The sequence below is a fragment of the Microtus ochrogaster genome, unplaced genomic scaffold (genome assembly GCF_000317375.1).
Source record: "Microtus ochrogaster isolate Prairie Vole_2 unplaced genomic scaffold, MicOch1.0 UNK1, whole genome shotgun sequence".
Lineage (NCBI taxonomy): Eukaryota > Metazoa > Chordata > Mammalia > Rodentia > Cricetidae > Microtus > Microtus ochrogaster.
The window spans coordinates 26,566,778-26,581,007 of NW_004949099.1; the positions used below are offsets into that span (position 1 = coordinate 26,566,778).

At 41.5% G+C, this 14,230-nt stretch overlaps 1 protein-coding gene across 2 annotated transcripts in view; it reads right to left on the minus strand.

Annotated features, from left to right (window-relative positions):
* The window catches only part of Rad18 (RAD18, E3 ubiquitin protein ligase), a 91,573-nt gene extending 78,881 nt beyond the window's left edge, over nt 1-12,692 (minus strand). Inside the window, exons 1-4 of one of the 2 annotated variants that reach the window (XM_005364986.3) lie at nt 12,563-12,692; nt 9,450-9,531; nt 3,124-3,185; nt 1,886-1,956 (exon numbers count right to left, since the gene is read on the minus strand). In XM_005364986.3, the coding sequence (XP_005365043.1) occupies nt 1,886-1,956; nt 3,124-3,185; nt 9,450-9,531; nt 12,563-12,613 (266 nt within the window). In that variant the 5' untranslated portion in view covers nt 12,614-12,692. Of the gene's footprint in view, nt 1-1,885; nt 1,957-3,123; nt 3,186-9,449; nt 9,532-11,806; nt 12,190-12,562 lie in introns of those variants that run through there. The other variant, XM_026788309.1, reaches the window with a different exon arrangement.
* Between the last annotated feature and the right edge of the window lie 1,538 nt (nt 12,693-14,230).

Genomic DNA, 14,230 nt, shown 5'->3' on the forward strand with positions numbered 1-14,230 from the left:
GAGGCAGGTAGGCAGGTATATCTCTGTGAGTTCAAGGCCAGCCTGGGCTACAGAGCGAGTACCAGGACAGGTTCCAAAGCTATCCAGAGAAATCTTGTCTTGAAAAACAAAAAACAACAACAAGAAATGAATTTCTTCCCTAAACACAGGGTTCAAATGCTAGAATGAAGGTAAGCTACCACACCTGGTTAAGGACATTACTTTAAATTAAAATAAACCAAGAAAAAGTGTGCTCTTTAAAAATGAATGCCAAAGGTCAAAAGAAAATATAAAAGATCCACATCATCCTGTATCTGAAACCTCTTAAATTATTTCCCACATCTTCTTATTATTCAATTTAGAATATTAAATTTTTAAAAATCAGAATGGCATATAAAATGGAAATGGCAGATGGGAAAGATCAACAAGCAATATAAATACCTTACATTTTAGTCATAAGATTAAACTTCTCCCCTCATCAATCTTAGACAGCATTTAAACAAGTAATGCTATCGATTAACTTCTATTTCATTCCTACTAATTTTGCAGATAAGTTCGCAGCACTGTACACGGTGAACATCCAAGAAACATGCCCCTCAAGGATGGTGCTGGCAATGGTACTGCCAAGAAGGCAAGCACAAGAAAATGACAGAATCCATTTGGGGTCTTCAAATACACAGACACATAAAAATAAAGCTTAAAAAGCAAAATAAAACAAAACAAAAACAAGTTGAGGAGATGGCTCAGTTATTAAGTGACTTTGGTGGAAGCAAGACAATCTGAGTTTAAGCACCAGAACCCCCATAAAAAGCTGGGGCTGGTCAGGCAGGAATAGGCAGACCCCTGAAACTTATTAGCTAGCCAGCCTACCAAAATTTTGAACTTCAAGTCAGTAAGAAACACTTCCCCAAAATGAGGGGAGTGATCAAAGAAAGGCACCCAATACTGATCTCTAGCTTCCATACCCTCACACACAGGCAAGTGTACCCACATGAACAAGTACACACGTCACATCTATACATATTCCCCACCCCCCAAAAAAGTCCTAACAGACAAGAGACTTTACAGTAAGAAAGCAATGACTTCAATAAGAGAATCAGAGAACCATATAGTTTCTTAATCTAGAATAGTACACCACCCTTATGTGACCTCACTAAGAAAAAAGCTAACCAGAGTTATTGAAATGAATGTCAGGAGAGTTCAGAGTGCCAAACGTAAGCATCTTTAGGATACAAACCTACGAATAAATGTGCAATTCTAATAGCAGTCTGGTGACATTTTTAGAGGCAAGGTAAGATATCTCCAAGAATGTTACAACAAGCCAAGAAGTCCTATACATGGACATGTGACTAATAACATGATTAAAACAATGCAAGATATGTTTGGTAAAACATGCCTTTTTATATCCCTTTGGGTGACCACATTCACAGTCACACATTCATGCATTTGAAAGTTAAAGAGCAAAGCTATGTATAAGAGCTTTACAGAGAAGCAGTTGCACATCACACACAGCATACCATATTACACACGCTGAGCAAATCTGATTAATAGGTTAAAACATACAAATAGAACCAAACACAGTTAGTATACACAACTGCAAAGACACATATATTCTCTAGCACTGTTCACTCAAACCCTAAGAACCCAGAAGCAATACAGCAGCAACTATAAATAGTCAATTTATCCACACTTTAACTCTTAATTATTCAAAAGAGGAGATTTTCTATCAAATAGAAAAACCCCTATGAGTACATATTAGAACTTTCTCATGTGTGCAGTGGCTATTGCCACTTCCCTTCTTCTGCTCCAGTGTGTAACCCTGCACTCCCTAACTGAATGGGGATGGAAAAGAGGCACACATAAAGGGCAAAGGCAGTTAAAGGTTAGTCACGAAACCGAATCATACCGTGCAAAATTCATGCTTTTTACCAGTTCATCTAAAAGACGATTATTTCTCAGGTCTGGTTCTGTTACTGCCTAGAAAAGAAAAACAACAGATGGAAAAGGTCATAAACAATAATTAACTTGTCACAATTCTGATTTCAAAATGTCTGACCTGTCCTCCTGGGGCTCTCTGTCCTGCTAGTCTTCTAGGAAAATCTCAAAATAAAGTAGATTCATCTCATACTAACATGGAACTTTTAAGCCAGTGAATTAGGTAGGACCTACTAACTGGAAGCCTGATTGCAGCTCTCAAAAGCATGTTAAAACTATTTGCTGTTTACTCTGCACTAAAATAAAAACCCAACATGAACAAGGATTTTTTCTTCAAAATACCAAAACTAGCTTTCCCCAAATTACTCAGCAACAGGAGAGGCTTTTAAGTAATAACACTGGAAGAGGCACTAACTATTTAAAGAAGGTTAAAAAATAAGAACTCAAAACTACAGAAACACCATCTGGCACTGCAGCATGGATGTTGTCTGGTACACACTGGTGCTAAGTCCAGCTGAACAAAGGCAGCACAGCAGTGGCAAAGACCTCCGAGGTTGGAAGCAACTGCACTGTTTAGCACAAGGAAACAGTTTAGACAAGTTCAGTGACATCCTGACAAGCTGTACCAGCCAGAGCAGTCACCCCTCCAGCTCCCCAGTGTCCTTTTCAAGAGAGCCCTGTCCCTTCTTTCCTTCCCCAGACACAGGTTTAATTTCCCGTTCCATCTCATTCTCTGATTGTTCTAACTGCAAGAACAGTCTCAGGGACGGACAGCACACTTGCTAATGTTTGTTCTGAAGGGCTGGTCTGGGAAGGCGCTAAGAGACCAGGTTGAGCCCAGTTGCCATCAATCTCCTCCCTCCTCTACAAATACAAATATCAGTTCTTCACAAACAAAGAATCCCACCAGTAGTGTTCATCCAAAGTGAGAAATTATAAAAAGTTAGGAACAATAAAAACATAAATTGTAGGAGTCAAAGAGTACTACAGCCTTCTACCTCACAAAATACATTAAGGTTAACAAAACCCTTGATGAGAAGTGGAACAAAACCCAGATCTCTTTATATATACTTCGGAAGTCTTTCCTGGAAACAGTCAAATGGTTTAACTCAGTCACTACATATAAACCCGTGCATTTTTGTGGACACAGAAAGCAAAAAATAAATTGTTCCAATCAACAAAATTTTTACAAAGAAAAGAAAAACTTACCACACAACAAGTTGGGCACTGAGTTTTATAGGACAAAAATTTTCTTATACAGAGAGAACAATCTGTAAAAAGACACAAAATGCAACATAGGAAGTTATGCTATTCAGTAACATAGGAATCTGACTATTAACAAAATTCTGGCCTAAGACTAGAGTACTTCCAGCATTATATCATTATAATTATAATTTTAAGTTTCTAGCACCTTCTTGCTCCACAAGTATTTACATGTGTAACTAAAAGCACTGTTAAGCAAACACATCTAGTACAATGAAATTTCTAAGCTCTCACAACTCTGTGAGCACACACTACTCCCTCTTTGTTCCATTTATGAACCTCAGTACACACAGAAGCCCTAGGTTTACTTAATACATGTGCCAGATACCTACACCCTAACTAACCCTGTGATGCCCACCACCCTATGCTTAACAAGTACTTGGGTGGCAAGTGCCAAAACAACAGACAGGGCTAAGGTTTTTTTACCTTAGCCAACAAAGTACAGGGCAAACTACACAACTCAAGCAGGAAATAAGTATCTCCTAAATTCTTCATAGCTGAGGCAGTGTACGATGTATTCCCAAAGGAAACTATCTGGTGTAATAGATGATACCTCAATGGTGGCTCCTTTACACGAAGCCAAAGCTCAGCTGAATTAAGGAGCCTTATTAAAAACATATCAATTTAGTTGGAGAAACAAAAACAGTATGATTTTGATGGTGAAAGTATTCAAAAATAAAGTATTGCTGGCTCTAACAACAGTTCCAAGGGGAAAATAGGAAGGGCCATATTATGGACAAGGACAGTCAAAAGACAGGTTGAGAGCCTCTAGGCATTGCAAAGAAGCTGGAAGTTGCCATTCAGTTGTGAGCAACCTGAAAAGCCAACAACTCTCCTCAGATTCATCAGAAAATCAGAAAAGCAAGGTCACAGGCTAAACTGCTACCCCTCCCCTTAAAAAACTAGACAGGCAGCACTACAGGGAGGAGAGGCCACAGGCAGAAAGCACCTCAGGAGCCAGAACAAAAAAAAAAAAAAAAAAAACTATACTGGAGCCACTGGAGCCAGCATCAAAGAGAACACCTGAAGTGTGACTGACAGTTGCTGGAAAGATCTGAAAGTTGGTACCAGGAGTGGGGTAATATTCTGAAAGGTCTGACCATACTGGGGTTGGTTTGTTTGTTTGTTTGTTTTGGGGAGGAGGAATGTGGACAACTTTGAGACTTTAGACTAGGAAAGCAGTTGAAGTAGGGCTTAGTGGGCCATCCTAGTAGGAGCTTGGAAGGCAACAGTGCTGAGAGCAATGTGGGACAATGAAGGCCAGCCCAAAAGGTTTTAGAGGGGAACAATTTTAGCAACTGAAATAGAAAGCATTCTTGTGATATTCTGGCAAAGAATGTGGCTACTTTTCACACTTGCCCTAAATTAAAAACAGATTAACTTCCTTGGTAGAAGAGATTTTAAGACAGTTGAATACTGATTCAGTCAAGTAGTTCTTAGCAATCCCTCTTATGCAAGTCTACGTGAAAAAGTGCAAGTGGAACAAAACTGTGGGGGTGAGGGGGGGTAACACAAAATGTAGCAGAATTTAATGTCAGAGTCAAGGACTCTGCTGAAAGAGCTGAGAAGACTAAAGAAAGAGCTGTTATACAATAAAGGGAGGGTGCACTCAGGGCAAGACCCCAGCCAACAATAAAGGGAGGGAGCACTCAGGGCAAGACCCCAGCCAACAATAAAGGGAGGGAGCACACAGGGCAAGACCCCAGCCAACAAGGAAATGCCTAAGGAATTTTTTGCTGCTAAAAACAAAGGAAAGCTTCTACAAATGTAATTCAAGGAGGGACTAGGCTCTTTGCCAACTGGGCAGTAAAATTTGTGTTATCAACAAGATTCTTGCTTTCAGTCATGAGGATACACAAGTATAGTAGTTGTGGAATCTTCCTCCAAAGCTAAATAGAGCCAGCCACAGAGATCAGGCATGTAGCAGGGGAGTGCCCTGAAAGGCCCTTGAAAGCATGAAGCTGTGACAGTGAAGCCTGGACTGTGCTGGGAGACCCCAAGATATTAGAAATACCAGAGCCCTGGGATATCTGCCAAAGAGAGCTGTACACAGGGAGCCCAAGAACAAGGAGTGTGCTGCAGTCAGCAAAGCTGGAATGGAAGGAAAGAACCGTCTAAATCCTGGCCTGACCTCAGACAAAAAGCTAGAAGATTTGGAGTTTGTCCTTCTGGGTTTCAGCTGTGTATTGGCCCAGTATTTCCTCACTATGCCCCTTCTTTTCCATTTTGGATGGCAAGGTATATTCTATGTCACTGTATGCTGGAATTATGTAATTTGCTTTCTGATTTTGAGTTTACAGGAAGTAACAATTAAAACACTGCCTTGAGTTTCAAAACAGAATTTGGACTTTTAAATTGTGTTGTGACTGAAAAACTATAAAAACTTTTGAAGCTTGACAAAATGCATTTTTGCATTATTGTATGGCCACCAGTCTATGGAGGTCAAAGAGTGGAATATGGTGGAATGAACGAAAATGGCCCCATAAGCCACTTGGTGGAACTGTTAGGGAAGGATTAGAAAGTGTGACTTTGTTGAAGATCTGTCACTAGGGGTGGACTTTGAAGTGTCAAAAGACTCGGGCCATTTCCAGTCAGGTCTCTCTACCTCATCTCATGGTTGTGGATCAAAATGGGACCTCTCAGCTACTGCCCCAGCACCATGTTGCCTGCCTATTGCCATGTTTCCCACCATGATTGTCATGGACTCTAAACCTCGGAAACTGTAATCCCAAATAAATTCTTGCTCCTGTAAGTTGCTTTGGTCATTATATCTTTCAACAGCAACAGAAAAGTAATTAAGACAGTAAGTCTCCCAGGCAATATTTTAAGCCACAAATTCCTAACCATGGTTGCTGAACTCAGGCATCTACAGGGATGGTTACTCCTTTTAACTTAGTTTCCCAGACTCTCACTTACATTAATTCAGTGGATATGGATGGTTTTTTTAAAAAAATTACATCACTTTAAATCATATTATTTCAACAAAAATTTAATAATTATTTTTAGCTAGTAAGAAAACACCATCCAACCAACTAAGGACCAGCACTCCAAAATGTGCTCTGTCTAATTTTGTGACCCTCAACTGGAACAGCAACACAGTGACTTTGGATTCAGTTTAACTAACCTGCTTCTTAATTCATTCAAACTTTAATAACTAAACACAAACAAGCAGAGTGAAACAGAATAAACTGATTTACCATGATGAATCCTGGAATGTGTAAGGAGCAATAAACAACTAGGATTCAGACCCATCAATCCTATCAATTCAAGACAATACCACATGATAGATCTAGCTATAGACAGATCTATGGGTATTTCAAAGACCACATTATCTGTTGAAGAAACTTACTGTACTTGTTATATGACATATCTGTCAGAACTCACTGAATATGCTCATTTTAATGTATGATTTTTATTGTTTGTAAAGATATTAAAGTTTATTTAGGAACAATCCCCAATGTTGATCCTGGCTATTAATATGACTCTACCTAGAAGGAAACTAACATTTGTAAAGACCCATTATTGATGTGGGATTCCCCTCTGTATGCTGTGAATATGTTTTACTACCATGGTTAATAAAAGAAGCTGCTTCAGCCTATAGCAGGACAAATTATAGTCAGGCTGGAAGAGATAGAGTAGGCAGAAACAGAAAGACACCATGTAGCTGCAGAAGGAGACAGACACCAGAACTTACTGGGTAACCAGTAAGCCATAGCCTTGTGGCGATACACAGAATAATAGAAAAGGGTTAATGTAATATGTAAGAGTTAGTAAGAGTGAATAGAAGCCTAAGATAATAGACCAAGCAGTGTTTTAATTCATATAGTTTCTGTGTGATTATTTTGGGTCTGGGCAGCAGGAAACCAATGGGCAGTCTTCACTTGCACATTGTGGTGGTTTCAATGAAATGGCCTACAAAATCTCAGGCATTTGAATACTTGGTTCCCAGCTGGTAATGCTTTAGAAAGGCTTAGAAAATGTGGCATTGCTGGAGGAAGTTAGTCACTGGGAGCAGGCTTTGAGAGTTTAAAGACACTGTCCATTTCAAGTTCCATCTCTCCACTTCCTATTTATGGTATAAGATGGGAGCCCTCGGGCTCTACGCTTGCCTGCAGCCACAATTCCCTGTAGTGATCATGATGGACTCTTATCTCTCTGGGAGGTACACATCAAATAAACCCTTCCTTCCAAAAGTTGCCTTCATTATGGTGTTTTATCACAGCAACAGATAAAGTAATGATACACTCAAAATGAGCCAAGCAGTGAGGGTTTTGTTTTGGTTTGGTTTGGTTTTGGTATGGCTATTATATGAGGAAGCACTTGCATGGATGCCAATGCTGTGTGTCCTCCTCAATCACCCTTCATCTTATTTTTGGGACAAAGTCTCTTACTGAACCTGAAATTCTCTGTTGTTAACTGTTGTTTTTCCAGGTAGGTTGACTAGAGTGAGGCCCCAGGATTCACCTGTCTCTGAACACAAGTGCTAAGGTTATAGGTTTACATCACTACCCTTGGCTTTCATGTGGATGTTTGGGTGAAGGTTTCACTCTAGCCCCTGGCATCCACATGTCCAAAGAGTCTGGAATGTTTGTATGGAAGCTCTATCCCAAGCCCCCTCCCCTGGACTTGCCTCAGTCCAGACCCCATCCCTGAGAAAGCCCACCAACGATCCCTCCCCAGAGATGCTCAAGGCCAACCACAGGGTATTTAAATTGCCTTTCCCACAGAACAAACAAGTGGTTTTCTGGTCTTCCTTTACCGTCTCCTCTCTAGGGGGCTGGAAAGTCATCCAGGAGCGTTTCTATCCATTAAATGTGGGTTTTTCTAATTCAGTTTGATTCGGTCTGATTTGGATTATTGCATAGGAGGAGAGGCTTATCGGGGTGCAGAAACTTTGTAGTGGGTAGTAGGGATCAGAATTCACGTCCTTACTTTGCCTACTAAACCATCTTCCACAGCCTCAAGTTCTGCATATTAGTTCTCAGAACTATCTGAAGTAAAAATTACTCAGTAGTCTTTTCCATTTAGAGAAATGTTGGACAATAATTTTAAACTCCTCCACTTGGTAAGTGGCACTCAGAAGCCAAGTGCAGGTGTATCTATCTGCAAAGCTGACACTTGCCAACATCTTATGACTTTACTTTCTGTCAAAAACTTTCTGTCAAAGCTTTTTCCCAATTAAACCACCTTTTTTTTTAAGCCAAACTGAACTGATTTTTTAACTTTCCAAGACAAATATCGACTTGAAAGCAGAGGACAAAAAAAGTTCATAATCTAAATATTCAATAAACTAGATGGCCTAAATGACAGGTTAACCAGCCTCCACAACCTTGAGCTATCAAAATGTGAACACAGCAGCAGAGCACTTGCCTACATATATATCTATGAGGGCATGCAAACCGACATCACCTAATAAACAGGTAAACACCAAGCACTTAAAACATATTTCTCATAAAGAAGATAAACAATTCCACTGCATAACTCTTTTCAGTATCACCCAGCTGCTAAGTGATAAAACCATCTGAACACTCTTCAATGAGGGAATTCTGAGGGAATCCAGATGGACCTTGAATTACAATGGTTTGACAATTTTCCAGCCATAGCAGAATACAAAAACAGTATTCATTCAATAGAAACTATATTTACATTTAGATTTCCTCCATCCTGCTCCCCACCACCTTCCCCTAGCAATATGCAGTAAAATACTTTTGAAATGCCGGGCAGAGGAGGTAGGCACAGCTCCCCACCTCCAGTTGGTCAGGAGTGTCAGTTCGTTCTACCTGTACTGTGCTACATACAAAAGGAAATAAGTGAGGTGCATTAACAAAATTTTAACTTAACAGTATTTTCACCTCCTGACAGGCTCACTGGGATATAATTTCATGCTGAAACGTGTCAACATTCCTATTGTTTTGAAGGTTAAGATTTATAATTCCACACCAAGTGGTTGAAACATTCATCCGTCATTCTGCTAAAAGCAACATCCCAAAGCTTAACATATTAAAGTGCTCAGCAAATAACCATGTATTGTTACCAAAATCTTCACTGCTGTAAAGTCAATAAAAAGCATATAAAAATATCCAAAGGGGGGGATGGCAGAAAATGTAAGAACCTTGTAAGAAACTACCATATTTAAGATGAGGTGATGGCATAGACCTTCCTAAAAGTACAAGATAGAGGAATGGACGATGAAAAATGAACGTGTGAATGAATCTTCAGTGTTAATAAAAACTACTTTGTGCTTTTACTAACACAAAACAAAATGTACTTACAGTTATGAGAGCACTGGGGAATTATCACTGCAATGTTGAAATACTCGAAGCAAATCCCACAGCGTAGCAAATCATCTATTGTCTGAAATATTAAAACACATGTATATCAACAACAGAATCAATGCCTGGCACACACCTTTCCCTCTATTTCCCTAAAACAATTATTTGTAAGTTATACATATTCAAAATCTAACAACAGATAAACATGAAAGTCTAATGACAGAGAAAAACCTCCCCACAAGTATTCAAATTTGCTAGGTGTGGTGGTGGCAGGCCTTTAATCCCAGCACTCAGGAGGCAGAGGTAGGTGAATTTTTGAGGCCTGCTGGGTCTACAAAACAAGTTCCAGGAAAGCCAGGGCTATTACACAGAAAAACCCTGTTTTGAAAAACCAAAAACAATTAAAAACAAAAACTTAAAAATTCAAATTTCAGATTACCCCAGTCACTTTGTACAGTTGATACTGTGGATTCTCATGCCATACTGTTAGGCCTTCACAAAGGGCTCTGCATTCCCGCTCTTCTCCCATACTCTAGCTCTTCAGACCCCATCCTCTGGCATATGGTAACCACTTGGTGGAAGACATCAACAATCCATCACCACATAGCTTAAGGATCAAGTTGGAAACTAGTAAAGTCAAACAATAAAAAGCCTCTAGCAGGGTATGGCCACATGCACCTGTAGTCCTAGCATTTCGGAGACTGGGGTAGGACTCCGAGACTGAAATACCCATCCTCCTCATGGTAGTCCAACACTTACTGCATGATTCACCACAGTGCAGCCACACGAGGAAGCCTTCAAAACAGCTAGCTACAGTCAGTGTCAAATTGGACAACAAGCCAAACAGAATAGGATTTACTCTTGCAACTTAAACTTTAGTTTGTTTAAGTAAAGTAATGATAGGAAGATAGTAAGGTAGGCTGCTTTATTCTCAAGAAATAAATGTTTGGGAAGCTGAGGAGGTAGCTGAAGGGTGGAGTTCTTGTCTAACATGAAAGTGGCCTTGGCTGCCACCCTGAGCTACACACACACACACACACACACACGGGCATGCATGCACGCACGCAATATGAATAAAAATGTAGATTACAGCTAAAGATAGTGGCACACGTTCCCTCCCCAGCGCTTGTGAGTTCAAGACCAGCCTGATCTACATAGTTTCAAGACAGCCAGAGCAACACTGTGAGACCCTGCTCATAAAAACAAAAGCAAAAATAGAATGTAGTACACATATGAAAATTCTGTAAAGATACAATGAAGTAATAAATTATAGTTACTAAGATCAAGGAACTGAGGAGCATGGCAGGAAGGAAATCTGTTTCATTTGAAGTATTTCTTAAGCCACATGAATCTGTTACTTAAAAACTGTAGAGACTGAAGAGATGGCTCAGCAGTTAAGAGCAGCAGTTGCTCCTGCAGAGGACCTGGGTTGGATTCCTGGTACCCATACCACGGCTCACGACCATTTATGACTCTAGTTCCAGGGATTCAATGCTCTCTTCTGACCTCTACAAGCACCAGGCATGCATGCAGAACACATACATATATGAGGCGAAACACTCAATGTACAAAATGAAATAAATAATTGTTTAGAATAAATAAATAGTTTAAATATAAGAAAATACCATTATGGTGGCACACACTTTTAAACCTAGCACTTCAGAGGCAGAAGCAGGAGGATCCAAAAGTTAGACACCACCTTGAGCTAGCCAGCAAGCTCCAAGTGTGTCTGGACTACACACGGAGCCTGTCTCAAAATCAAACACAAACAAGTTGTCATTAACAATCCATATGATAAAATATCATATAGCTATTAAAAACTTGTGCTGGGCAGTGGTGACACACATCTATAATTCCAGCATTTGGAGACAGAGTTTGGGATCAGCCTGGTCTATAGAAGGAGTTCCAGGACAGCCAGGAATACACAAGGGAAAACCTTGTCTCAAACACAAAACAAGCCAAAAAAGAAAAAAAAGAAAAAGAAAACCCAAAAACCTATCTTAGGGAAATACAGTGCTTTTATAAAAAGTAAGGAGAAAGTCTATATCCGGGGCAGGGGCAGGAGGGTTACCGAGTGATTCTTAGTCAAAATAAATAAAAAATAAAAAATATCCACCCAAGTAAATATTACTTAAGTAAAATAATTCAGTGTGCAATAATTCCTTAAACTCAAAGGCTAAGTACTGGGCCTACGTCCTAATCTCCGTTTTAAAAAGATGTGAGCCACTGATGAGGGAGGGGGACTTGATTGGGGGAGGGGGAGGGATATGGGAGGCGGTAGAGGTGAGGAGGCAGAAATCTTTAATAAATAAATAATAAAAAGAAAAAAAATATGTGAGCCAGGGATGGCCACTGACCATGACTATAAACCCAGCGAGCTGGGCGATGGTGGTGGACACCTTTAATTCCGCACTTGGGAGGCAAGGTGGATCTCTGTGAGTTTGAGGCCAGCCGAGTTCCAGGGCAGTCAAGACTGTTACGCAGAGAAACATTGTTACGAGGGTAAGGGTGAAAAAAATAGCGCTCCGGATGTTGAATCAGGTGGATAGAGGCTAGGCTAGTCCTACCGAACTCCAGGCCAGCCAACGACTAGAGTAAAAGCTTGTCTCATAAACTAATAAATAAAAGTTGAATAAAAGAGAGATGTGTCGTTGAAACAGGCAGGGCACATCAGGGAGAAACCGGCTGCAGTGTGCTAAGAACGAGGAGCACTTGTGAACCTCAGCGAGAAAAGGAAAGCATGGCAAGCAGATCCCCTGTTTTGCTATATGATTATAAAACGTCATCAGATGCAATGTCCACCCAAATCACGCGTGGTGTCACTGTTCACACACGAAGTCTTCCGAGGATGAGCTGTCACCATTGTTGACACCGCGTTCCGGTGACTTTATCCTGATGACGAGGTGCTTGTGACTGAAACCCAAAACACCCGGTTCGTTAGGGCGGCCATCCCGGGCTCACTGCATAGGCCCGCTGCGCGTTCCCGAACAGTCCCGGGCGTTGGACCCGGCGTCGCGAGGCCGGCCAGGGTAGGGCCGAGGCGGAAGCGCGCGGCCAGGGCCGCCCCGCTCGCAACAGCGCCGTCCGCGCCCCGGCCTTCCTGGGACACTCACCTTCATCATCGACAGCCCCGGAGGCCACCTTGGCTCGGCCAGGGTCTCCATGGTCGCACCTGATAAGGCCACCAGCTACCGGCTTGCCGCCCAGTCCTTTTACTCGAAATTCCCCGCGCTACACCTACGTCAGCAACGCGCGACGCGCTCGAGGCGAACGCACAGCATGCTGGGCGTTGTAGTTAGCACGCATCTGGCGAAGCTGAGCTAGATTGTTGCAGTCCTTAGACCAGGGGGAGAAGAGGATGATTGAGGATTAAGGGCAGCTTGAATCTGCCTTAGAAAAGAAATAAACAAAAGATTCCCGAAAGTGACTGAGTATTAGGAAAAAGACAGTCAGGAATCAAATGAAGTCTAAACCTTGACAGATATTTCAAGGTCTACCCTCTTCTCTTCCCCTTCAGGTCGTACTCTCTGGTTACTATAGAGATCTGTCCTGTTCCTTGAAAACATCTAAAGTCACACTTCTGTCTCAACCCCGCTTTCTGTGAGCGATAGTGGCATCCCTCTGAGCCACACAGAGCCTACATGATCTAAATAGCAACTCTTGCTTTAAGTGGGGGGAAGACATCAAACGCAGTCTTAGCTCCAGTAAGCACGTGCCACTTACCTACTCCCCACCCCCACATACCTCTAAAATTTTAAAGTTACTTCTATTCTTCAGAGATAACTATTGTTAATATTGGCACTTAGTTCCCAGATGTTTCCCATGCAAACTGACAGAGTTTCTCCTTGACCAAACTTCTGTCAGGCTCTCGAAACATCTTCTAGCCAATCTTCCTCATAAGGTCCAGTTTGGGCAAAGAGTATTACTAAATTAGTTTAAAAGGAGCCCACGTTCTTCATATCAAATCACTCCGACTTCTTGATAGGTTCCTCATCCTCATCCATCTTGTGTTGCGTTTCAGATGGACAGGGATCCAGGCAGTTGGGAGCCATCGAATGCTAAGCGTTACAGCTCAGATGGGAAAGATGAAAAGTATGCTGGCAATAGAAAGCCAGGAAATCGTGTTATAGCCAGGATGAAAGAATATCCTGGCAGTTGGGAACCAAGAAACAACACAGGTCACAGTACGTGTAGCAGCTTGCAGCCCTGCTCCTGGGAAAGGTTTCCACAATGTAATGTCTCTGCTCCGGCAGGAGAGGGCTTCCCCTGGCGAAGTTCTAACAGTTACAGTTCTATTCTGGTATGCCCAAGTGTAACAACTCCACTGTGCTAGAGGAAGGTTTCCCCAGTGAAAGTGTTATAGCCCTGCCTGGTTCCGGCATTCTGACAAAAAGTTGTTACTTCTCTCCTCTGATCCATTCCAGTGAAAGAAGTTCTCACCCAAACCTCATTAAAGAGATTTATTGGGAGGGAAGAATCCAGGAGAGTGGCTGCCTCTGCAGGGGTGGAAAAAATGGTAGCATCAAACTGAACAGGTGCAGGGCTAATATAGGGCTTCTGAGGGGCAGAGTTTTTCCAGGGAGATTTTCAGGGTGGGAATTGGCCAGATTTCAGTCCCTTAAGCTCAGATTGGCTAGATCTCTGCTCAGGGATTGATCTGCTTCCCTGGACAGGGATTGGTTGGTTTTCTGCTTAATTGGTCAGGGGCAGATTTGACTCTGGTTTCAGGGCCAAAGTGTGTTTCTTTCATTGGCACTTTTTAACTTTTGGCTCTAATTTCA